The following is a 24,922-nucleotide window of genomic DNA, read 5'->3' on the forward strand; positions in this document are numbered from 1 at the left end:
TCACTATCATGATGTTCTCTTTGATGTTTCACCAATATCAGAGCTTCTCATTCTGCCCGCGTCTAAAATGGTATTTTGTAGGAGGGGATGAATGGAAGTATCAGTCGAAGTTGGATCGGCAGTGTTCAATTCGGTATACATGTCACTGTGGCGCTGCTCCGTGGGGATCCGCTCTCGTCTTTATACATGACAATTAACCACGATAGATCTCTAGATGTTGCGACTAAAGCTTCGATTTCGTACCTAGGCACAACACTTAGTTATCCGATCTAAGAGCATAATAGAAGTGTTTTTTTTTTAAATAAAAATGTGTTTATAATTAAAGGAAATTCATTGGCTGTGTACATTACAGTTTCATAAACATGCAGGACGAAAGAAAAGCCGACGTAGACTCTCTTCGCCGACTATTTTTCATCATTTACTTACTGGACAGAGCAGCAACACCGGGAAGCTCCTTGCCCTCAAGAAGCTCGAGCGAAGCACCGCCACCAGTCGAGACGTGGGAGATCTTGTCCTCGACCTTGTACTTAGCGGCCACGGTAGCGGTATCACCACCACCGATAATGACGATGGAGCCGGACTCGGCAGCCTTAACAGCGGCATCGAGGGTAGCCTCGGTGGCGCTGGCAAAGGGCTTAAGCTCGAAGACACCGGGGGGACCGTTCCAGAGGATGGTCTTGGCCTCAGCGATGGTCTTCTGGTAGAGCTTGACACTCTCGGGACCAACATCCAGACCCATGTAGCCGTCGGGAATACCGGTGGCGTCGGTAGCAGCACCAACGGTGGCATCGGCGGAGAATTTATCGGCGGTGACGTAGTCAACGGGGAGGACGATCTCGACGTTGTTCTTCTTGGCCTTCTCGACGATCTCACCGACGATCTTGCTGCCGGCCTCGTCGAAGAGACTGTTGCCGATCTTGACGTTCTCAAGAGTCTTCTTGAAGGTGAAGGCCATTCCACCGGTGATGATGAGGCTGTTAACCTTGGGCAGGAGGTTATCGATCAGCTGGATCTTGTCGGACACCTTGGCACCACCGAGGATGGCGAGGAAGGGACGAGCAGGGCTCTCAAGAGCCTTGGCGAAGTACTCCAGCTCCTTCTTCACGAGGAAACCGGCGGCCTTCTGGGGGAGGTCCACGCCGACCATAGAGCTGTGAGCGCGGTGTGCGGTACCGAAAGCATCGTCTGGGTTGATGTTAGAGATAAAAGACCAGGAAATCGGAATATAATCGTGGGGTTACGTACTGACGTAAACGTCACCGAGAGCAGTGAGGCCCTTGCGGAACGCATCAACATCGGCCTTGTCGGCCTTGACCTTCTTGCCCTCGGCATCCTTGGAACTGCCCTCCTCCTCAGCGTGGAAACGCAGATTCTCAAGCAGAATGACCTGGCCATCAGAAGCCTTGTTCACGGTCTCCTCAGTCTGGGGACCAACGCAGTCCTCAGTGAAGGTGACGCTCTTGCCGAGAAGCTTCTCAAGCACGGGGACAACGGGCTTCAGGCTGTACTTGGGATTGACCTTGCCATCGGGGCGTCCGAGGTGGGACATGAGCACAACGGCCTTGGCACCGTTCTCGATAGCATACTTGATGGTGGGCAGAGCACCGACGATACGCTGGGGGTTGGTAACGTTCTTGTTCTCATCAAGGGGGACATTGAAGTCAACCTGTTTCAATTAGTTAGGGGCTGCGAGTAACGAAGCTCAATTAACTTGGAGCTTACCCGGATCAAGACACGCTTGCCCTTGAGGTCGACATCAGTAACGGGGAGCTTGTTGGAGAGAGACATTGTAGGTGGTTGATGGTATGACAATGGGAAAAGAAGCAAGAAAGGGGATAGAAGTAGGAGAATGAACTAATCAGGCCACGGTGAGTCGCGATCAGTCGAGAGTGGAGGGGTCAATTGTGGTGGGGCAGGCCGGTGAAGAGGTCGCAACCGTAGCAACCTGGGTACCTACCAATGATGTACTCGATCTCATGAGGTACTCATTTGAAGTACGTTTAATTAGTGTTTCCTAAGTATCTATATAAAATCGGTACTTCAATTGCCTGTACCCGACTATCCCCGGAGAACTGATCGGGCTGACGCGGGACTGATGTCAGAGCTGCTTGTTGATACGGGGAAGGCCGGGCCATAGAGGCCCTCTTTAGCCTCGGGGTCGGGCAATTCTGGGAAAATTACCTCTACGGATGGAAATTTCCATAGCCGCTACATGCTTGGATGTTTTCCGAGTCTCATGTGAAGAAGCTCTAAGGGGGTTGAAAACCTAAATAGCTGAAAGGCGGAATTTTCCTGAAGCATCCAAGTCAAATCACTAAGATTGTTCATAGCAAAACCCCGACTTGGTATTATCAAATGTGCAAAATCCGGCCGTTTGAAATGCAAACCCTGTCCGTGGGCAAATACCAGAACCATGTACATGAAAGCCAGACTGATCAACCGGGACACCCGAATAATTTGGCAAAAGAAAGAGTGCAATTTATAGCCTTTATACCCCGAATCGTTATCATGATATTCGCGTTGAACAGCGTTCAATTAGGCCTCCTCGGAGGAGTTAGTCAGAGAAAGGTATGCAGTCCACGCAATACCAACGGTTGAGACGAATGGCTGGGTTAGGAAGTCAGCACGGGCCCCATCTTAACGCGCAGAACCCGGGAGACTCACAATCTGGAACTGAATGGGAATGACCCGGAAGTTTAGGATCTGCACCGCTGGCCAGAGCACAAAGTTGGCCTTCAGGGTTGGCAGGTAGATATCACGGAACTTGTGTGTCAATGCCCTTCTACCACCACCCTCGGCGATCGTCATGTAGGTAAAAAAGCACGCGAGACCTAGAATAAATCAGTCCAGTCCAAAAACTTCCCAAAAGTAGCTAGAGGCGGAGCATACCAAATGGCGCAAAAATGAGCTGGTCAAAAGCGACACGCTTGAAAGCTGGAGCTGTTGGATTCTTCTTGGTGAGTGGGAATGCTCTGGACAAGAATCCGAACCACTGAAACTGCACCGGCGCCATGAAGAAGCCATACGCCATGAATCTCGTCAGACGCTCGAAATCGAAAGGCGGCACAAAGCTCCGGACATATCCCAGCTCCCCTACAGCAGGGGTCTTGTGCTTGTCAATATCGGGGATCTCTATCGAAAGGAAGTCGTCTCCGCTTGTCTGAGCCCGGCGGGTCCGGAAGGCCGTAATCAGCTGCGCAACGGTATCGGCAACACCACCAAGAACCTGTAACATGCATTTGGTCAACTAACGGTCTATAATTTGGTAATTAATATCGCGGGCGCTTACAGCGTTGGTGACCATCGTCGTGAGCACTATTCATAGCAGTGATGTCAGTCTGTGATCCCGCGGGAACCAGCGGCAAGAGGCTTACCTGGCCTTTCAGCATAGTAGGTATTAAATTTGGCAGCGAGACGTGCTGCTACTGCCATCTCGACGAGGAAAATGATTGTGTGCAATAAAGGCTAGAAGATAATGACAATAGGATTAACCGCTGTAAACAAATTGGATGGTGACAACATGCCAGCGTCAGCAAGGGGCATCAAACATACCACGCGACCGTAGATGTATCTCTTGTTCAGTCCATCCAGGACTTTCCGCTTCGCAGAGCAGATCATGCCAGAAGATTCTGGTCACTGGAGCAGAGTGATAGGCAGGATTTCTGGGAAGGAACCAGGTGCGCCAGTATGACGCAAATCCAGGAACACCGGGGCAGTTAGAAAGCAGAGCTGAGAAGCTGGATATTAAACCCAGTCCCCAATGTTCATAAGAAAATCGTAGATAAGATGATATCAAAGAAAGAAGATAGCCCTCTCCAAGTTCCCGCACAAAGTCACCTGGCCAACTACGACGCTGAGTCGATTACCCCGTGATCTCCTTCCACCAATCACATTCATTGAACTTTATTTTGCTGCCTACGTATATATATCTCTACCTACACACAACAAAGGTAGTACTCTACAATAGGAACATACATACATCGTTTCTATACAAATCTCCATCGTATCGTGGTTGCTAGAAAGATATAGCCAGTTATGTTCATCCAGTTATGTTCATTATCTATCAATCATCGTTATTTTCCTATGAATTAAGACCAGACGGTATATTGAGCGCCTCAAAATCGTCATAAGCAAAAAGGGACCCTAATAGAAACATGCTAGCAAGGTTCAAATCCTCAACAGATAGCTCCGGAAAGCTTGAGTCATCAGCCCAGGAATCTGACACCTGTGATTGGAAAAGCTCCTGTGAAGCCTCCGATAAATCTCGCAGGTGTAAGTGTCCTCCTTTGTGGATAGATCTCGGGACAGGTCGTGTGGATGGGGTCTCTTTCGGGGTATCCAAGGTGCGTTGGTGATCTCTGAATATGCATAAGACACTGCGCCAATAATCTCGTGCAGGCATCCACGAATCCGAAAGTTCTTTTAATGTCACCACACAGGATTGGATAAGCTCTGCATTTGAATGTTGACCCATTGCCTCAGCAGGGCCATATAATAACATGAGCGCCGCCGAAAGTGTGCAGTGAGTGACTGTAATTGGGGCTCTTCGAAAGCTGCCAAATGTTTCCCGGTACTGCTCGCCAAGCAGACAGACATTCTTCGCAGCATCCATGCATAATGCTGCTGCTGTACTTGAAACGTCCTTCTCTACCATCGAACGAGGATCTATCTGGGCAAGGGCTGGGTTTAGCTTTTTAGGCAGAAAAGGCTTGGCCAGCAGGATGATAGATATATGATAAACCATGTTGAGGACGTATGAGTGAGGGTAGTTGCTGCTTTCTTCTGCAACCTTGGTGTGCAACTCAGGCGGGAGGGTATACTTCCAGGTTTTGAGTTCAAGAAGACAAGAATCAAAGAAACTCCGTCTTTGAGCTCCTTGAGGGAAGCTCCTGGGCGCATAACTATGCAAAGAAAAAAAAGGGTACGTTAGATGTATATCCTGAGAGGTGTGTAATCGGACCAGGAACCCACAGCTTGATAAATATCTTTTCTAGTATTTGACATTGAGTACAGAGGGCATGATGGAGCGATTCCCGTATACTTTCACCCACAGGGCTCAAGGAACCAGGTGAAAGACCAGCAGGTATAGAAACTGGTGGCGGAAGGCTCACTGTTGATTGAAATTCCTAAAGGTTGAGATTAGTTAGATTCATGTGAAGTCTTCCAATACAACAGATCTACCTACCCAATAAATAGTCTGCAATGATCTGGCCAGTGTAGAACAACTTCATGCTGTTCGAGAATTTACCAGAAAGTAGACTGGAAAGAATACAAAAAAGCTACAAAGTAGATACGAGCTCGTGTAGAGTCTCGACATAAAAAGCCCAGTCACCCGGGCCGAAGGTGTGGTCAGCCTCAAAGAAATTATTTTAAATACAAACGATAAAAGAACATGGGAAAATAATATGTCAGGGGCAGGCCCACTTTGAAAGTAGCTATAGATTCGTGTCATATATATGTACAGTGTTAGGCTGCTCTTAGCTAGAGCGAGGCTGATCCTCTGCCAAAATATCCGGAAGATCCCGAATATCAGTCGTTTCGTTCGTGTTCACATCTACAAGCCGGACTGCCTCCAAATGAAGTGGGCCCGTGGCCAGAGGAAGGAGTTTGATTTCGGTCGAGTGGCAAGTTCCTGGAAGAAGAGGACTAATAAAAATGTCAGTTTAGAGGAACAAAGGGAAGGGAAAACAGTAGAGTGCTCACCCCACGCGAATATCCGTGCTCAAGCTGATCAGTTCTGCTTCCTGACCAGCCACACTCTTTTGTCTCGCATGGACGATATTATCGTCAGTCACCGCCTCGGCCACCTGGTCCTCCTTCCGGCTAGTAATAGATGATGAGGAAGGTCGAGCAACATGGCCACGTGGGTCCACGCGTTTCCGCTTGGGGATGACAATCAAGGTAAACTTGCGAGGAACGTTTGATCGATTGACAATAAAGACATCCCAAGAGAAGACAGAACCTACTTGCACACGAATAGGTCCAGAGAAGGAAATTGTGATACCCACGTCGGTGACCGAATATGCCCGCTCTCGTAATGAGCTTCGATGGGAATGTGTCACGCCCACTTGAGTTGACACCGATAGGCTGCTAGGGCGGTTGGTCCTTTGCAGTGCCGGACTGGGCCCCCCAAAAGTCGGATTTAGGGCAACTGAGAAATCGACGTTGGTTTTCCACTGCATAGAAATGCGTGGCTTGCAGTCATCATCCACAAGAATCATTGCCTCCAGAGATATGTCCAGCGTGCTAACTAACGCGGTAGATGATGGATTGGTCTCTGGGCCATACTCCGGTGTGAGTTTATACATGAGGGTCACGTCATCTCGCGGACGGCAAGTAATAGGAAGAGTCAGGCCCGGGGTGTCTGACAGCGACTCAATCGTTCCCTCGGACAGATGAAGACTCGCCTTGTCAAAGGAGACCTCGCAAGCCAGATAAGGGGTGACCTCAAAGTCAAGACTGGCCACTGTCATTGGTATAGCAGTGTAGGAGCTCAGCCGAGAGTACCGAATCCTTGCACTTGCGGCGGGCACAACGCGAAAGGGATGACCATGTTGTTGCTGGATATTGTATATCGGGTCCTCGTTATACGTCGTCGGTACTACCCTCAACAGTCTGGAAGCAGGGAGGAAAGGCTCTTTATGATTGAAGGATTTGTCGGTGGAGAGAGATTGCAGCATGTTGGTGGATGCGGGGACGAGTGAGGGGAGATAGTCATCCTCCGAATCCTCTTGGCGGCGAGCGTCAGACGGATTCAGACTGGCAGAGGCAATGAATAAGAGTGACGGGTGTTGGATTCGAATACGGGGACGTCCTAATCAACCCATCAGTGACATTCAGGCCATGATATACAGCCACAACTCACGTAGTATAGTTTCAATATTCCAAATCAAATAGACATGATTCCCGCTGCCTTCATCGCCCTCGAATTCATTGAAAACCACTAGGGGATCCTCATCTCCACTAACAATCCCGGAGAATATTATATCTCGAGTTGGCGTAAGGTTTTCACCAACTGATTCCGCTGGATCGACGGCAAAGACATCGAGCTTGACTTCGAGTCGCGGCAGGTAATGTTTCAGGATCGGTTCTGAGCAATCGGACAACCTCAAGACAATACGGACGGGCAAAAATTCATCTAATAGCTATTAATGAGTAAGACGCAAACCCTGCTGAGTCTTTGAGAGTACAAACCAAAGAACAATAGAGACCGTTGAGGGATTGACGAGAGAACAGAGGGGAGATCATCAGCTCCGTTCTCTAGGGCCGAACTGAGGGCGTCCTCAATATCGAGTGTTGGAGAATGAGGGACAACTGTATCAAGGATGGCATGACGCAAGAATTCGCCCGGGATCTCCAGACCAGGCATTGCGACAACGGATGTCGCAAAGGAGTCAATAAAGTGGCTGTTTGGAGCTCAGGAGATAACCGATAAGTGTTGATACGGTCGACGCGAATTGCCAAAGACGCAGAAAGCGCGGAGATCATTCATGAAGCTCCGTTTTCACTTCTTTCTCTTAGTATCTTCAACACCCTTCACCATGGATCCCAGCATTAACCCAAGCTCTGCCATATGGCAGCAGGCGCAAAATGCTGAAGGGCGTGTTTATTATTACAATGTTCAAACGAAAGCCACGCAATGGACCAAGCCTCAAGAGTTGATGTCTCCGGTTGAGGTTTGTATTTGACCGCAAAATCTTATGAGCTTAACTGACCTGTTTGTAGCTTGCTCTCGCAAACCAGCCATGGAAGGAACACACCACCGATGCTGGGCGCAAGTACTGGTACCACGCAGAAACCAAGCAGAGCACATGGGAGATGCCTGCAGTTTACAAAGATGCGCTTGCACAGGCGCCCGCGCCGCAGGCACCCCCCGCGTAAGTTCCTTCCTGAACTAACTTCCCTCAATTCTAATCCCATCATAGTGCCCCTTCCTTTGTGGCCGGTGGAACCTCCTTCTCGCAACCCCAGCAACGTGACCGTGAAGACTTTGACCGAGGCGACCGCGGTGATCGAGGATACGGCGACCGACGCGGTGGATACGGCTCATATGAAACAAACGGAATGGTTGCTGCCCCAGAATACAAATCACAGATGGATCCCGACTATCATTCTCTTGAGGAGGCCGAGAGCGCCTTCATGAAGCTCCTCAAACGCCACAGCGTGCAGCCCGATTGGACTTGGGAGGATACAATGCGCGCTACGATCAAGGACCCGCAATACCGAGCTCTCAAGGATCCGCGAGACCGCAAGGCAGCATTCGAGAAATACGTGGTCGAGGTTCGTATGCAGGAAAAGGATCGGGCGAAAGAACGATTCGCCAAGCTTCGTGCAGATTTCAACACTATGCTGAAGCGGCACCCTGAAATCAAATACTATAGCCGCTGGAAGACGATTCGCCCGATTATTGAGGGGGAGACCACATTCAGGTCTACCAACGAGGAAGATGAGAGACGTCAGCTTTTTGAAGAGTACATCCTTGAACTCAAGAAGGCTCATCTCGAGCAAGAGTCTGTCACGCACAAGGCCGCTATGGATGAGCTGATGACCATTTTGGGCTCACTTAACCTAGAACCATACACGCGCTGGTCCGAGGCTCATGCTATCATTCAGTCTGATAGCAAGTTCCAAGGTGATGACAAGTTCAAATCTCTGAGCAAGTCCGACATTCTGACTGCCTTCGAAAATCATATCAAGTCCCTGGAGCGCGCTTTCAACGATGCTCGCCAGCAGCACAAGGCAGCCAGAGCCAGAAAAGAGCGTAAGAACCGAGAGCAGTTTGTGGCCCTCCTCAAGGAGCTCAGAGCTCAGGGTAAGATAAAGGCGGGCGCCAAGTGGATGAATATCTGCCCGCTCATTAAGGATGACCCCAGATACCATGGCATCCTGGGCCAGCCTGGTTCGACCCCACTTGATTTGTTCTGGGATATGGTGGAAGAAGAAGAGCGTGCTTTGCGTGGACCTCGGAACGACGTTCTCGACGTTCTGGATGTAAGTTCTCTCGCATTGAATCGAATCATTGACTATATACTAACTGATTCCAGGACAAACGATATGAAGTTACGACCGAAACGACATTTGATGAATTCAATTCTATCATGTCTGCCGACCGCCGCACCTCTAAGATCGATCCTGAGATCCTCAACCTCATCTTCCAGCGTATCCAAGAAAAGGCAATCAGACGCACAGAGGATGAGAAGCACGCCGCCGATCGTCAACAGCGCCGCGCCGTAGACGCACTGCGCTCTCGTATCAAACGCCTGGAGCCCCCTGTCCGGGTCACCGATACCTGGGCTGAAGTTCAACCTCGCCTTGAGAAATACGAAGAATACAAGGCACTTGAGTCCGATGAACTTCGGGAGTCTGCCTTTGAAAAGGCAATTCGCCGCTTGAAAGAAAGAGATGAGGATGCAGAGAGAGATCGCGAAGCCCACTCTCAAAGTCGTGGAAGTCGACGGGATTACGACCGTGGTGACCGCGAATACCGCAGTGGACGAGGAGAACGACGTGGACCCAGCGGCCAGTCCAACCGCACTCCGGAAATGGATGCATACGAAGCAGACCGTCGCAAGGCACAGGCCGACCGCGAACGAACTTACCGCAAGGTCAGCGGTATTTCCCCATCCCGTGACCGTCGTGATGAGCGTGGAGACCGTGACCGTTATCGCAGCCGGGACCGCGACTTTGACCGTCCCCGTACTAGAGACCCAGACCGACGTGAAGACGAACGCGAGCGCCTGTACCGCACTCGTGGTGATCCCCGCGGAGGTCGTGATGAGCTTGATTATGGTGGTGGTACTGGTGGTGTCGACACTCGCAGTGTGGCTAGTGGTGACCGCCGACGTCGACGTGACAGTGATACCGAGAGTGTGGCTAGCCGGTCTGCCAAGCGGTACCGACGTGATAGCCGCGAGCGAGAGCGCAGCAAGGGCCCCAGAGTCCCCCGGCGGGAACGCTCTGCTATTCCGGAAGAAGAAACTGAGGATGCGAAGAAGGACGAGAAGGCCATTCACTCTGGCAGCGAGGAAGGAGAGATTGAAGAGGAGTAGGTGGGAGTGGATTCTCATTCACACTTGACTTCATATGCAAGTAATTTCTGCCCTTCAATACACATGTAGGATATTGAGCTGAATCTATGTTGCAATTTCATTTGCCATCTTCCAGACCTTGTAATCTCCTCTAGGCATCTACTATGCGGACTTGAATACCCTCGAGCTCACCCTCATGCTTGAGTGATTGTCAAAAAGTTGGGATCCGAACCATTTGAGTTTCCCATAATGCCACTTCTAGTGTTACACTAAGAGTCTGCTGCAGAGCGCCTGTCGCCGTGTCCCAGAGACGCACGGTAGTATCACTGGTACCGGACGCTAGTAGCACGCCGTCGGGTGAGAAGCCCACCGAAAAAACCTAGTCGAAAGGGCCCACGAGCGTCTATTGTAGCGCGTATGTCGCTGTATCCCAGAGGCGCACGGTTTTGTCATGGGAGCCGGATGCCCAGCGGCATGACCACAGCCTCGAGAATGCTTGCCTCTTTGACATCCATCAGTGTTGGGCTCATGGTCGGCATAGGCGGCGGCATCGCTCGACCGGACGACCATGAATGAAACACTGAATAGCTGAAGCCTGATTTAGCTTCGAAATATTGGCAATGGAGATCGCCGTGAAGTTGACAAAGGAGCTTGAGCCAAGTTCTTCCGACATTGAAAGAACCTCCTTATCAGCTTTACCTGCAGTGATAGGATTAATACCGTGATCACTGCTGCCACCTCCAACCTGGACGTGAATTCCATTTGGCAGAGTATGATTTGACTGGAGGATAGAGCGATGGGCATGAGGAGTTGGCGACAGAAAATGATGACAAATTGGTGATATTCCAAGGTTGGTGCATTTGGAGCAAACACCCAATGATTGAAAATGGGAGAAATCGAAACCGCAGTTTCTGGTGGGACAATTCGGTATCGTAGGGTTTAAGCTTGTGCTGGAGTTTGATACACTATACAAAGATGCATAGGAGATATGAGATCAGACGAAGGCATATGATAGGAATAATTTATAATTCATCCTATGATTGTAACAGAAATAGTTCTCGAAGTACTATTCCAAACAAAGCTCCCTACTACTATCCCCCTCAAACAACATTTTACTACATGAAAACGTCCCGTTCAATAATCATCTCGTGTCCTTGATCCCAATATACGGTACAACGGTGCAACTAAGACTCTTGAGCGCATTCCAGGCATTTGTTCCCACTGTTGGAGGACTGGCTACTTCTAAGGCGGGGAGAGAGCAGAGGAGAATCATGATCTATTCAAAGTAGCGATCCAGGGTTTACGTACCCGGGTAGAGCCATCTGAGTAAAGCTCAGTTTTCTTGCAAACAAGGGTACTTGGGATGATGCTCCAACGGTAAAGAAAGAGACTTACGGGCACATAGGGCATAGATGCTCATGTCCGTCCAAGTGGGAAGAACAAGGAAATCCAAATTATAAGAATCCAGCGTTTCAATAATGCCCTCTTCGATAGCAATTTTCCTGGCCTCCAATGATCCATCCTGGTACTCCTACAAGGTCATTCTTTGATCAGAAGCCGATTCAAGGTATTTTTGAGCGGACTATAGTCCCTAATATAGGGTATCATAAATCACTTATCAGAACCGGGGCCGAGACAGGATATCGATAATCCATACTAGTAGGCAAAGCTTAAACCGGTAAAAGAAAGGCTATTCCTAGGCAACCTACTACGACCTAGTAGATGAGGTTATGAAAGCACAATGTGATGTATTGTGTATTGTGTTGTGTAGATGTATGATGTACAGATACAGGAGGGAAAGAAATATATATGTCGAATACTAGGCTGAAGCATGAGGCTCGACCCATCGACAAATATCAAAATCCCCCAAACCCCGGCAAATCAACAATAGATCCGGAATGCGCCTAGTCCTTAGAGGTACTGGAAGCACGAGCGTGCGCAACGAGTGAAGGCGTCGGTGTCCTCGGCTTGCTTAGTGGAGGTAGTAGCAGCAGCCGAACTGTTGCTAGTAGCTACCTTGGAAGTTGAGCCGGAGCCCGACTCGCCAGTCCAGACTTCCGGGCCAGGCATAGGGTACTCCTTGTAGCCATTCCAGATGCTAAAGTTAAACGAAGGGTCGTCTTTCTTGTAAGCACCGGGGAATTTGACCGTAGGTCCGGGGGTTCCATTGCCACCACCGACAATTTTGACTTGAGCACAACTAAAGATTATCTTAGCATTTGCTAAAAAAAAAAGAATAAGAGGAGGCTTAGGAAATCTTCGCTTACCCGTAGTAAAATTCGGCTTCGCCACCCGCGGCACCGTGAACACCTGTTATGGGAATTAGTATCCTTTGCTTATACCAATGATATAAGAGACATACCAATGTGCTCCGGCCGAATCAGATACTCTCCATCAGGCAAATTCGGAGGAATGGTGAACTCAATACGATCCTTGTCCCAAGTACACCAGGCTTCCTTGGTAAAGTCCTTGTTCTTGTCGCAGACACTCTCTTGGTAGATCTTGAACCACTCGCCATCGCCCTCGTATTCCTTGGCAGTGGTAGGAGCCTTAGACATATACACGAGGGCAGGACCAGGGTGCTTCATTGTAGCAGCAACGCCAAGCTTCATGGCAACCTTGGATCCGGCCTTAACCTCAGCAGTACTGGTTTGACCAGCGAAGGTGAAGGCGCCCTTATTGCAGCGGAAGTCAGGCATATCAGGGGTCATATCGTCGCGGGTGTTGATCCACTTGGTTGGGTTGTACTTCTCGGGTCGGGTATTGGACCGGACATACTCGGTGGATTCCTTGCCGTCAATAACGAGGGAGTCGAAGAAATAATGGGCTGAGACCATAGGCGCAATTGCTGCGAGAGCCGCAATGGAGAATTTCATATTGAAATGAATCAAAGAATTGTTTGGGTTTTGTAAAGAACGAATGGAGGGACCAGCCCAAAGAAAGCAAATATACTGAGATAGGAACGAACGGAAGAAGCTGCTCACGAGGAATGTATTGGAGTCATCAGTGAGAGAGTTATGTTGTCCTTATATACTTTCTACCCTATTAGTATTTTATATCACCCACCCTTCATGCCGAGGCATTCTATATTCCTCTGAAACAAAACGATGGAGCTAGGCCGCTTAGTCTCTTGTAGTCAGGAATGACAAAGGCGTTTTATAGATGAGACCAGTGATAACTGAAACATGGCTTAAAGTTGCTTTGGTGAAGGCCATCTGCTGAGCCCTGGCATCTGGAATGGCCTTTTCTACAACACAACCTACCTCCGTGAAGGCTAGCTAGTAAGCCTTGGCATGGTTTTGCTAAGACAGAGAGTGTTTGAACTCTCAGGAGTCATATGTTCCACAGTAGTAGACTAGCTCTCTCTTTCCTCCTACTTCTATCCGTACGACACAACACACACCACTATAATATATTATATTGTGAGGCTTCATGATCCCACCTAACCTGTAGACTCTAACAGAGAGGCCTTGCAACAATGCCTGGTTAAAATCTGAATATGACCTAGTATGGAACAAACCACTAGGCGCACCTAGTTACTCGGTGAGGGTCCGAGAGCCTGAGGTCCCAAAGAGACATGAATTTCGGTAGAAACCTTGATTCCACATACCGACGGAAGCTTGGCATACCAATATATAACTTTATTTCGCGAGGCAGGAAGCGACATTATTGGCGAATGAGATAAAGAAGTCTTGGCTCAGGTCTTGGCACGGTCAGCTAGACTTCTAGTCACTAAATCTGTTACAAAATGTTCCAGAATTTAGCCTAATAAGGAGCGTGGATTTTTTTTTATAGAAAAAAAGGGTCCGAGGAGGCTTGCCTAGGGCTGTTTATCCAAAACGTTTAGCTCCATACTTGGTCGGTCTGCTCCAATTAGGAATGATTATTCCCTCACATCAAGCGGGGCAGTGGCGTCGGGATTTGGACCCTGAATCCTACCTACGTCCTATTTCGGCAATTCTCCGATTGATGAAACAGGATGAACAGATTCCGCAGTTTGGCATCCCCTTCACTGCATAGATCTTCAATATGTGACGATGATGCCCGGTCGCTACGCCCTATTCCCCTTGATGGGGTCGAAACGGTGCTGTCTCCGTATCGAATGACACATGGGCCGTGGAAGGGCTCAACATTCGACGATCCTGAAGTCGTGTTAGCAGCTTAATCATCCAACTCCAAGATAGATATAAAGCCCTAGAGATGGCCACAAACCTACCTCACTATCACCCATCCTCGATAAATCCGGACTATTGAGGCACCCTCCCAATCTTACACTTCCCTTGCCTCTGATACATCGTCCTTTCTATACTTGATAATGAAGATCTTCCCTGCTCTTCTAGCCCTTGGGCTCCTATCATCAGCCGATGCCGCTGCATCCTCGGGCTGCGGCAAACAACCTACTCTCAGCAACGGAGTCCACAACATCAATGGCCGCGAGTACATCCTGAAAATCCCCGACAACTACGACCCAAACAAGCCACATCACCTTGTCTTCACCCTCCATTGGCGAGGCGGAAACATGTACTCTGTTGCCAACGGTGACAGCATTCAACCCTGGTACGGTCTCGAAAGCCGAGCAAAGGGAAGTGCCATCCTGGTATCTCCCAATGGCAAGAATGCTGGCTGGGCCAACACCAATGGCGAAGATGTTGCCCTTATCGACGCTATCATCAAGCAGGTCGAGGGTGACCTCTGTGTGGATCCGAGCTCTCGCTTCGCGACGGGCTTCAGTTGGGGCGGTGGGATGAGTTACTCGCTTGCTTGTTCGCGGGCCAAGGAGTTCAAGGCCGTAAGTGTGTTGAGCGGTGGCTTGATTAGTGGATGTGAGGGCGGCCACGACCCCATCGCTTACTTGGGTATTCATGGCATCAATGATCAAGTTCTGCCATTTGATGGGGGTGTGACTCTGGCGAATAAGTTTGTTGAGAATAACCAGTGCCAGCCAACAAACATCGGCAAGCCTGCATCTGGCAGTGGCGGCTTCGTTCGAGCTGACTTCCCCGGATGCTCCAAGCCAGTTTCGTTCATAGCTTATGACGGAGGACATGTCGGTGCACCCCTGGGAGTTGGCAGCTCTCTGGCTCCGGATGCGACCTGGGAGTTCTTCATGGCGGCTTGAAGTTGGGGCTAACGCTTGATCGTGTGGGGGTTTGTGCTATGTATTCTATAGCGATTAATCCACCGCCCTTTGTCATTCAGTGAATAGTCAACATTTTTGGTTCATAGAATGACAGACACTTGAAGTTCTTCTAGCCGGCACTCTAACCTCGAAACTTCTAAGTAGAGCACTAAGATTATAAAAGTTTCGGGTTCCGATGTATAGTAGGCCCGATTACTATCTAATGAAGCTTTTCGGATTAGCAAAGAGGTTCAATGGGTACACGAAAGCCAAGAGAGTCTTGGTGCAACTTTTAAAGGAGCGGGAGGCAAGAGTACGGTAGAGCATTGAGAAAGGATATGATCTCAATGCTGTCTTTTTGTCTGCGTGAGCACTTCCATGGAATTATGCTACCCAGGTAATGTGATAAAAAATGTTCAGTAAGAGGTAGCTGTACTCTGCTTCGCCAATTCCTTTCTGGGTAGAGACTGACAGCTATTGGACCAGTGGTTCCATCGCTATGGACCATTGCTTGAGATCGTCATATATTGAGTGCGGGCTCTTTTTGATAGCCAAAATAACTTGCTTTGTGACCGAAATCCCTTTTCATTCAATATTGCTAATAGATATCAACTAGTTCCGATCTCATTTGATGGCACGAATTTATAAATTGTTGTTCGTCCCCGTCTGGGAGCCGACTTCGGGCAGAAGCCCAAAAATAGAGCTCATTCTGCTGGTGGCATACAAGTGACGGAGCTGCTCCGCCAGAAAGCTGCGCTTCTGATAACAAGGGTCTCTCTGTGGCTTGATGGGGGAAAATCCTTGGTTTATGACGCTCTTGTAGGGCTGGACGATTCTGGGCGGCTGGGGATTGAAGGGATGGTTCTTCCGTGGGAGAGGCTGCCCTTCTATTTTGCGATGAGCCTCGCGAGAAAATGAAGAGCTCTTGCAACCTCATGATTTGGTATGGTTAATCGTTTGCAATTAAAACCATTATCCTACTTCTGGACCCGAATGGCCATCACGTTCGGAACATTGAAGGGGAAGGCTCTTGCATCAAGGTCTTGCATCACCATGGAAATTATTATCGCCATGACATACGTTTACAGTGCTTTTGCCGCAATGTGCGACTTTACTGTGGGTAACTTACCTATCTTTGTCGTGGACAAACTTCAAAAGAAGATGCAAACGAAGATGGCCGTAGTCGGAATCTTGGGCATGGCTTGCATGTATATGACTGCTCCCTTTCCAAGGTTGCGAAGACTCAGCTGATCACTTTTGCAGTACATCGTCCGGGCGTATTCCATGGCTTACACCTGAGGGAGACTCGAAAATGATAAAATATGAGGTTTTGGGCCTCCCTCCCTTGCTATACCCCGGTAAACATATGCTGATACTACCTTTTTAGTCTTATGATAAAGCTCTATTATTGAATTGTCTCAGTCTTAGTACGTCAGATTCTTTTCTGGGTAGATAAATAATAGTATAGGTTATTATTAGTAGAACGCCTAATCCTATAGGGACTTTATCGCTTATATATATAATGATATAAGTCGTAATCTAAGTCCTTTCAAGATAGTATAGAATAACATTACTAAATAAGGTATAGATAGAGGGAGAATATCGGTTTTTCATTAAAATATCGAGGGTATAGTAACTAAATTATTTACTAGCGTATTCCGTGACTATGAATGTTTGAATTCAATCATCTAGATCGAGCTGGAGGTTATATGACAGCCTCACCGAGCGACCAGCTAGCTAGGCACAAAGGTGGCTCGCGGAATTGAAAGATTGAAACATCTATGGGTGAGATGGCAAGAAAACCGCGCTGCCTCCGTGCGACTTTGACCACCACTCCCTTCACCACCCGACCATTCACCACAGGAGTGATGGTCCACCACAATACTTATCTCCCCATATCAATACGCCTCAACACTCACGGCTTAGCATAACAAACATCTCAGTTACCACATAACAGATAGCTCACTTACATATCATAATAAAACGAAAATCCCTGCACAATACTCGCATCTATGTTTGCTCTAGACCTGAATGGAACATGCCAGTTTCCATTGAGAAGGTACTATCGGACCGCAAAGCATCAAGACAGAAGGCGTGGCAATACACTAGTCGCTAACGAAGAAAATATAGATTGAATCTTAAAATTTGGTCATTGAATTTGCGAAGATCTATCTAGGGCTCGTTCCATATATCAGATGACGAGGAAGGACTTATGATACACTTTTGTCACATTACACCAACAGATAAATTGGTAGTCCATATAAACTCCCTTCCGAACAAGCAAACCCAAAATAAAAGACCTTGCTGCATTCTCTGGATAGACATAGCCTGGATCGCACGAGACAGCTGATATATCCCTATACCTCACATTAGAAATACGTTCATTGACAATTGGCACAGTAGAAAAGAGCATTGGCCAAAGGTCAATATGGCTATACACATACCTAGTATAAGATCGTAGGGGTAGGTTTCTTCTTCAAGCCATTCAATTGGTCGTGTCGACTTGCGAGCCGAACAAAAATATCGGCTGCTTGTTGCTGAAATTCGGAACATCACTCATGATTTCAGCCACTTCGGAGCTTGCGAAAGCTTTTTCAACTCCTTCCTTGCTTTCCCACCAGACAACGCTTCCAAACGTGTAAAGCGGCTGGGCCCCATCGGCACCGGGGCCGAAATCGGTTACAGACCAGTCCTGCACACCGTACTTCGCCCAACGTTCTTTGATCAGAGGCATATGGTGCGACACATAGTAGTCTCTGTTGTACTTGGCATCAGGCTCGTTTGGGAAGAGGACAGTGATAGTGAAAGTCATGATGCGAAACAATTGTCAAGAGATATGTATGAAAGATTAATTAAAGGTGAGGCGGACAATGAAGAAGATTTTACTCTTGGTACATGATATGTATTTCGGACCTAGCTTGAGAAGGCCCTACTTATATACCATCATTCCCAACCGGATGCCTGTTTTGCTAGAAACTTCCTTCAAATGACGGTAACTTCGATGATTGCAGACGATTCGACCGTCTTTTCCTACGCGTGGGTTGACGGGCTTTAGGGACTTAAGGTTTTAAGGCCGAATAGATCCACGAGTAAACATAAGCATGTAAGCAAGATCGTGCAAAGCTGGACTCCATTTTACTCGGATTTGTTCCCTTTGAATAGATTCGGCATTAGTAACGGATGATAACGGATTTATCACCCGTCGGAATTCTCGACTTTAGATGGTTTCGGAACCGCCCTAACACCTCCCCTCTTTTTTTTTTTTAAAAAAAAAAGGAATTTGCGTAGTTCCTAACTATTTCGGGAATCTGACCTCCAAACTATTAAAGACACGTGCTAGCACCCGCGAAAAGCTGCTAGTAAAGTCGATTGTCTTGCTATTGCTCTAGTGCGCTGCCGTCTCGACCAAAACATCTTCCCAACTTTCGCAGTCCTTACCAATATGCCTAAAAAACCTAGCTTCGTCTTTGTCCTCTCGTCTCAAGCAATTTTGCCCAGTCGAGGGACCCCTACTGGCTGGTATCTGCCAGAGCTTGTCCATCCTTACAACAAACTGGCACCCCATTTCAATATCGTCGTTGCCTCTCCAGCTGGTGGGGAAGCACCTTTGGATCCTTACTCCGTTGAAGCAACTAAAGATGACGCCGAGTGTCAGGAATTTTTGAAGGAAAATCAGAATGTCTGGAAAGAAACGGTGAAGCTATCTTCGTTGCTCGGAAGATCTGCTGAGTTTTCCGGAATCTTTTACGTTGGTGGACATGGCCGTGAGTCTGCATCCCTTAGAATACTCTAAACGAAACTAACCGCGGCATACGAATCATAGCAATGTTTGACCTTGCAAATGACTACGTTTCACAGTGTTTGATTCGCGAGTTCTACGAGTCAAGCAAAGTTGTGTCAGCCGTGTGCCATGGCCCAGCTGCTTTTGTGAATGTCAAGCTATCCAATGGAACATATCTGGTTTCCGGCCAGGCGATTACTGGCCTTTCCGACGCAGAGGAAGAAGCTATGCAGTTCACCAAAGACATGCCATTCCTTTTGGAGTCCGAAATTCGTAACCGTGGAGGAAAGTATGAGAGCGCTGATCATTTATTCGGCGTGAAGGTGGTCGCCAGCGGTGAAGGCGGGAAGTTGGTCACGGGTCAAAATCCACCAAGCGCCGCTGTAATTGGCGATACCTTGCTCCAGGCTCTTTCTTAGTGACTTGGAGAAGCATGGTGTTTCTTACTCCAAGTGAACTCAAATATCAATGCGTCACATGCAAAAATATTAGAAATATTGTATGTATCTTTGAAGCCATCCACATTTTAGTTCATAATTGAGACCTCTCTGCTCTCTCTTCTTCCCTTCCACATCTCCATTTCCTCACGTCAATTATCTTCATTACTTGTCATATCATTCAATGATAATTAGCAAGGGCCTAAGCTTACAATACAATGTTGTGTACAACATATTCAAAGGGTGGGGTTTTCCACGGCCAGTCACAGGTTCAGCATCGAATCGGGCATAATTCGGCTAATTCTGGGTGGGCCCTGGGTGGGCCCACTGGCTGGAGCGGGAGCCAATTATAAACGATATGTAAGCAAATTGATCGGCGGGGCTGTCTGGCCAATGACCATCCAGTTGTAAGCAGATTGATCGGCGGGGCTGTCTGGCCAATGAACATCCAGTTGTAAGCAGATTGAAAACCGGCTTCGTTACTAATCTGGCCCTTACACTTGACCGTCCCTCTACCAACGGGGCTAATCTCCTTCTTGTATCCCCATTATATGAAAATCTCGATGTCATCAACCCCAGTCTTCAGCACCCCAACAAGCTTGCGGCGCATGCCGCCGCAGTCAGCAGCTCTTTCACCTGAAGACGATTTAGCCGGGGTTACTCATTCAGCGTTACGGCGGAGAATTCAAAACCGTCTTAATCAGAGAGCTTTCCGTAAGATTTTCGCCCACATATGACATAATTAATATCGGCAGTAGCTAACATGGGCCCTTCTGAATTTAGGAGCGCGTCACGAGGCACGTGCTCGAAGTAGAAAGGAAACGAATGAAGCCCAGGAGTCTGAAGATGCTTCTACCCTTCCACTAGTGAGGGGCGAGGCGAATCCACTGCCAAACCCAATTTTATGCACATTATGTGAGGCACAGCACTCGCAGTGCACTTTTGCTCCGGCGAACTTACACGCTCTTATGAACGAGTTCGAGAAAAGAGCCTTGGATAGTTATTTCGGCGCTTCGCCCAAGACGGATCTTTTGATCAGTCTGAGCAGACTTAATGTCCTTCGAGCGGCCTACGATAATGTCATGGCCTTAGGAATGACCGCGGAGTGGCTTTGTCAAGACAATTCCATTTCAATATTCAGTATGCAAGGTCCTCAGTTTTCTGAGGACAGGATTCCCTCAACCCTACGTCCGACAAATCTACAACGATCCACACCACATCATCCATGGCTTGATATCTTTCCATTTCCTGAGTTTCGTGACAACCTTATTCGAGCCGGAGATAATCTTGACGATGATGAATTGTGTCATGACCTTACGGCGTTTTGGGACACCCGAAGTAGTAATGCTAGGTTACTCGTCTGGGCACTACCGTCTTGTCCGGAGAATTGGGAGGTCACGGAGGACTTTGCTAGGAAGTGGGGGTTCTTTCTGAAAGGCTGTCCCAATATTCTCAATTCAACGAATAAATGGAGGAAACGAAGAGGTGAGAAGCCACTGGTTTGGAAGAGAATCTTTGGTATATATTGACAGAAAGCTGGTGTACGAACAATGTATGGTATAGATGATCAATGTTGACAATCTAACTAAAAAGACAAAATCCGCTATTTCTACAATCTGTGCGGACCTCGATGACTAACTCTAATATACATTTTTGTATGGTATGCCTAGTACCAATGTCATATGATATTCCGGGTATAATACCTAGTTTCTACCATATATTCGGACCTAGTATTCAACATACCCCCTAATTCTTAAAGCCTATATTTTCCTTGCTTCAAGAGCTATCACTTCCTTCAATTTTAAGCCTTGTAACGGCTTTTATTCCTTTATTTCTATACTCTCTTTAAATAACCTCTATTTCTCGGATTAGATAACTAATCTCTCTTATTCTAATTAGCTCTCTAAAGAGATACTACTTCTATTTCGGAAGCGCTTTCATAAGGCTATCTACTAGTATAGCTATAGTTAGAACCTAATTAATATTAACTCGACCTTCGCTAACATTCTTTCTTATCTAGTAACTATTAATATTAATACACCGGAGCTAGTTAGGAGGCAAATTACAAGATAAAATAATAACTTATAATTTCATAATATGACTTCACTATATATGGCAAATAGTAGTGAATGATAATATATTTTACCATATGTCATTTATCTAGTGATTAGACCTCTGCATAGCCCATCAATGGGCCCAGACCCCTCGGCCCAAAGCCCAACCCACAGCCCATTAATGGGGGCCCATCAAAGCCCATCAAAAGCCCATTTCTGTGTACAAATATAGTCTTGGCATACATAAAGTAGATGATTAATGACTATATTTTACGCAGGTACCAACCTATATCTTCAGTATTACTATATTATCATAGTAAGAAGTCGAAATTAAGTGGATTTTATACTGATTTTAGCATTATGATGACTTTCATACAAAATTTCATATAAAACAACCCCAAAAAGATTCAATTTGACAATAAATTCGTACCTAGAAGGAATTACTAAGTATTAGTATAAAGAGATATATATTATCTATAGAGGATTGATACCACTTTCTATGGCCAATTGTAGTAATACTTACGGTACCTCTACTTACTATGTAAACCCCTAATAAAAATAAGTACCTCTTATAAAAAAGTAAAGCTTTTTGATTCTTATTTTTCGGCCTCCTAGTATCTATTACTTAATATCTTATAAATAAAATCAAATCAATCAGTCCTATTAATTAATTTATAAGTGATTTATGTATAGCTTTATAAATGGCTTGAACGGTAATTCTAATACCCCTAAAGAATAGGAAAAAAGTGCATTAATTATACAGCTGCTATAAATTGGCATGTTTGTATTGTTTGGTTAATAATAAGGGCCCATTATGGGCCCTATGGGCTCGGTGGATGGGCCCAGAGCCGGCCAATGGGCTCGAAGGGTGGGCCCAAAGCCCAACCCATTAGTGGGTTGGGTTGGGTTGGGCTATGGGCTTTATGGGCTATGCAGAGGTCTACTAGTGATCACTTAAATAGTACCGGTAAACTATATGTAGGTTCTTTTCACACCATAATATATACCATGATGTACGCCTTACTATACTACTAATATTATATAATACTATTATGCTAACAAGCGTCCTTGGGATCTCCCAGGAAAGTCGCCGGTGATAGCTGAGGTGATCCTTTCGGATATATAACTACTATAAGATATATAGTCGACCATGTTTGTAGTTATAGTCAATTTTGAGGCTATAATAGGAAACGATCCCAAGGTCTACTGTACAGTGGTGGAAGCCCGGTTTGACTGTTTGATTAGGAGAAAGGTTGGTTCCTGCGAGGTGTTGAAAATATTTGTAGGACAGAGTATTTAAAGACCGTCAGAACTACTGTATTGGTTCGTAATATGGCAATGCCACTCCTCTCCGCTACGTACTTTTCAAACGCACCTCTTAAGTGACTATGTTCTGTATGACTATCGACTGCAAAGAATGGTCTTGTCAAGTACCTCCAGAGATTGCTTCATTTGGAGAGCCACTTCCACATCATATTTACATGTCACTTTTTACTTCCACTCGGCAATCCTTTCTCTAATGTGCAACTTGGTCTTGCCAGCTTCAAGGCCATCCCGGTAGGTAGGTCGTTTCTGGAAGACAGTCACCGTATCAGACCCGCCGAATTGGAAGTAGGAAATATTTTGTCCCTTCTCCAAGAATTCTCCTTCTTTCACAGTGAGGATGACCGAAGAAACGTGGGTCATTCCAAAGAGCAAAACTGCAACCAGGCCATGGTCCACGGATTTCTTGTTACCCTTGCTATCATAGCTAGTTTCAATCACGATGAGGCCACGAGTTTGACACCGTTGGTAACCAGCTTAAACAGGTGGAGTGATACCGATGTCTGGTTTTGGACCGGTGGAATTTCGCAGCTTAGATTGATTATTTTCGAGATTATTTTTCGACCGGCAGAGTGAAAGGATCTCCTCTTGGTTGTTGGAATTGGTTGTCTCCTCAAGTCTTGTAACGTTGTCGAATCGGCGCTGTAGTTCCTGAGGATTGACCACAATATCCCGCTTTGGGTAGATTGTAGTTTTACCATCCTCAGTTTTGGACTGAACGATTTTAAGATAAAAATGATCTTGGGTGATGGTTGCTTGGACCACCTTTCCCTCCACAGGGGCGTGGAGACGGTGGTAATCGGCCACCGCTAGGGTTGTATGAATGAAGCTCCCGTTGCCATATGTTTTAACCCCATCAATGGCGCGGATTAACTCTTTAATGGACCAATCGACCCCCTTGACTTTGAAAGTAGACTGGGCGGATATTTCATGAATGCCATTGTTAATGTCCCAGTAGCCGTGAAACTTCGCATCAGCACCCTGGACAATGACTTTGTCATCCTCCTTTCCATCCATAGGGCGGGAATAATCGATATCAACCAATTCTCGTGAAAACCACTGATTGAATGATTTCCAACCTCCATCGGGGGATTTCCACTGCGTGTACCGATCTCCCTTGTCATACTTGGTGCCTTTATCTGCGTCACCGGGACCTTGCCCATACGTGTCACTGGTGTAGAAACTCCGAATATTTCTAACGGACTCGGATGTGGACATGTACTCTCCCAATCACCGTGTATATGCAGCTAGCCAATAGGAAAGCCATCTCAAATCGGTATCGGTGAGGGCAGGTGCAATTGAAGTCTGAAGGTCGCTGAGTTCTTGCTGTTTGAAGAGCCAGTAGAATACGAGGATCTTTCGAAGGACCTCGTCTCCCTTAGAGCTGACAGTAGGAGTCCACTCAATCATCTCGTCGGCAAATTTGAGATAGCTATCCAGGTCCGTGATGTACTCAGCCCCAATTCTGTTTCTCCCTGAGCAATTGCAGCTGCGATGCCCAAGTTGAACAACGCTAACCTATTGATGTTGATTGGAACATCTTCCTCCCTAAGGTTTTCATTATTAATAATCGGGAGCCGCTGATTGATGAAATCAATTAGGTCCTGAATAATGGCATGTTTGGGCTTGTAGGTAATGGGTTTATTGATGTCAACGTTTTGCGCGTCATCACGAGGAGCAAATTCATGAAAGGATTTCTTAACTAAAGAGAAATATGAAATTTATGGGGAATGAGCATGGATGATGGACTGTAATTTTGAATGGTGGATTACAGAATAAGCGGTGGAGTATATAGACCTTTAAACCAAACATTGACTATCAAAAGCGTCTCCAGGGCGTTGATCATGCCACAAGTACGTCGTCACCTGTTTCAGATGACGGTGTTATCTACCAAGCGTATCGCAGCTTTGGTCTACAGATGGTGGAGATCACGGTAATAATCTCGAAAATACTATCCTCGACCGAGTGACTATATAGACCCGCACGCAAAGCTCGTATATCATGGCTGTTTTAAACTTTGGGTCACGATGCAGGTACATACAGCGAATATGGACTGAGATATCTTTCTTTCTTGCTTGGGCAGTAGTGGTTGCAACATGTAAAACCTATTTTTAGCACTGTTCTTGTGCCTGGCTGGCTGCAATGCTAATGCGGTGCGCATTTAGTAGCGACCCCAAGCC

General features: G+C 47.0%; 9 protein-coding genes across 9 annotated transcripts; 3 read left to right on the forward strand and 6 right to left on the reverse strand.

The window, feature by feature from the left end:
- Positions 1-379: 379 nt before the first annotated feature.
- Positions 380-1,929, reverse strand: pgkA (phosphoglycerate kinase pgkA). The gene is made up of 3 exons (XM_056902850.1): positions 1,723-1,929; positions 1,246-1,666; positions 380-1,185 (listed from the first exon to the last, which is right to left on the reverse strand). Exons 1-3 carry the CDS (start codon positions 1,786-1,788, stop codon positions 419-421), a joined length of 1,254 nt encoding a protein of 417 aa, XP_056748137.1. The 5' UTR covers positions 1,789-1,929; the 3' UTR covers positions 380-418.
- A 606-nt stretch (positions 1,930-2,535) lies between these two features.
- On the reverse strand, positions 2,536-3,618 carry N7537_011797 (Mpv17/PMP22 family protein; the record flags this gene model as incomplete). Its single annotated transcript, XM_056902851.1, has 6 exons — positions 2,536-2,607; positions 2,665-2,831; positions 2,890-3,226; positions 3,290-3,315; positions 3,375-3,465; positions 3,553-3,618. 6 exons carry the CDS (start codon positions 3,616-3,618, stop codon positions 2,536-2,538), a joined length of 759 nt encoding a protein of 252 aa, XP_056748138.1.
- Positions 3,619-5,477: 1,859 nt separating this feature from the next.
- N7537_011798 (TRAPP trafficking subunit Trs65 domain-containing protein) lies at positions 5,478-7,369 on the reverse strand (the record flags this gene model as incomplete). Its single annotated transcript, XM_056902852.1, has 4 exons — positions 5,478-5,646; positions 5,704-6,814; positions 6,866-7,138; positions 7,195-7,369. The coding sequence occupies 4 exons, from the start codon at positions 7,367-7,369 to the stop codon at positions 5,478-5,480; spliced, it is 1,728 nt and encodes a 575-aa protein (XP_056748139.1).
- Positions 7,370-7,541: 172 nt separating this feature from the next.
- Positions 7,542-10,049, forward strand: N7537_011799 (snoRNA-splicing protein PRP40; the record flags this gene model as incomplete). The annotated part of the gene is made up of 4 exons (XM_056902853.1): positions 7,542-7,676; positions 7,726-7,877; positions 7,926-8,991; positions 9,045-10,049. The coding sequence occupies 4 exons, from the start codon at positions 7,542-7,544 to the stop codon at positions 10,047-10,049; spliced, it is 2,358 nt and encodes a 785-aa protein (XP_056748140.1).
- Positions 10,050-11,939: 1,890 nt separating this feature from the next.
- On the reverse strand, positions 11,940-12,904 carry N7537_011800 (lytic polysaccharide monooxygenase auxiliary activity family 9 protein; the record flags this gene model as incomplete). Its single annotated transcript, XM_056902854.1, has 3 exons — positions 11,940-12,228; positions 12,296-12,338; positions 12,391-12,904. The coding sequence occupies 3 exons, from the start codon at positions 12,902-12,904 to the stop codon at positions 11,940-11,942; spliced, it is 846 nt and encodes a 281-aa protein (XP_056748141.1).
- A 1,439-nt stretch (positions 12,905-14,343) lies between these two features.
- Positions 14,344-15,147, forward strand: N7537_011801 (CE1 family esterase; the record flags this gene model as incomplete). Its single annotated transcript, XM_056902855.1, has 1 exon — positions 14,344-15,147. One exon carries the CDS (start codon positions 14,344-14,346, stop codon positions 15,145-15,147), a length of 804 nt encoding a protein of 267 aa, XP_056748142.1.
- A 2,485-nt stretch (positions 15,148-17,632) lies between these two features.
- On the reverse strand, positions 17,633-17,959 carry N7537_011802 (Dimeric alpha-beta barrel; the record flags this gene model as incomplete). The annotated part of the gene is made up of 1 exon (XM_056902856.1): positions 17,633-17,959. The coding sequence occupies one exon, from the start codon at positions 17,957-17,959 to the stop codon at positions 17,633-17,635; it is 327 nt and encodes a 108-aa protein (XP_056748143.1).
- Positions 17,960-18,589: 630 nt separating this feature from the next.
- N7537_011803 (type 1 glutamine amidotransferase domain-containing protein) lies at positions 18,590-19,347 on the forward strand (the record flags this gene model as incomplete). Its single annotated transcript, XM_056902857.1, has 2 exons — positions 18,590-18,911; positions 18,971-19,347. 2 exons carry the CDS (start codon positions 18,590-18,592, stop codon positions 19,345-19,347), a joined length of 699 nt encoding a protein of 232 aa, XP_056748144.1.
- Positions 19,348-22,910: 3,563 nt separating this feature from the next.
- N7537_011804 (phosphatidylserine decarboxylase) lies at positions 22,911-24,152 on the reverse strand (the record flags this gene model as incomplete). The annotated part of the gene is made up of 3 exons (XM_056902858.1): positions 22,911-23,156; positions 23,226-23,913; positions 23,977-24,152. The coding sequence occupies 3 exons, from the start codon at positions 24,150-24,152 to the stop codon at positions 22,911-22,913; spliced, it is 1,110 nt and encodes a 369-aa protein (XP_056748145.1).
- Positions 24,153-24,922: the final 770 nt, after the last annotated feature.

The sequence above is a fragment of the Penicillium hordei genome (assembly GCF_028827395.1).
Source record: "Penicillium hordei strain IBT 12815 chromosome Unknown utg000006l_segment0_segment0, whole genome shotgun sequence".
NCBI classification, from domain to species: domain Eukaryota; kingdom Fungi; phylum Ascomycota; class Eurotiomycetes; order Eurotiales; family Aspergillaceae; genus Penicillium; species Penicillium hordei.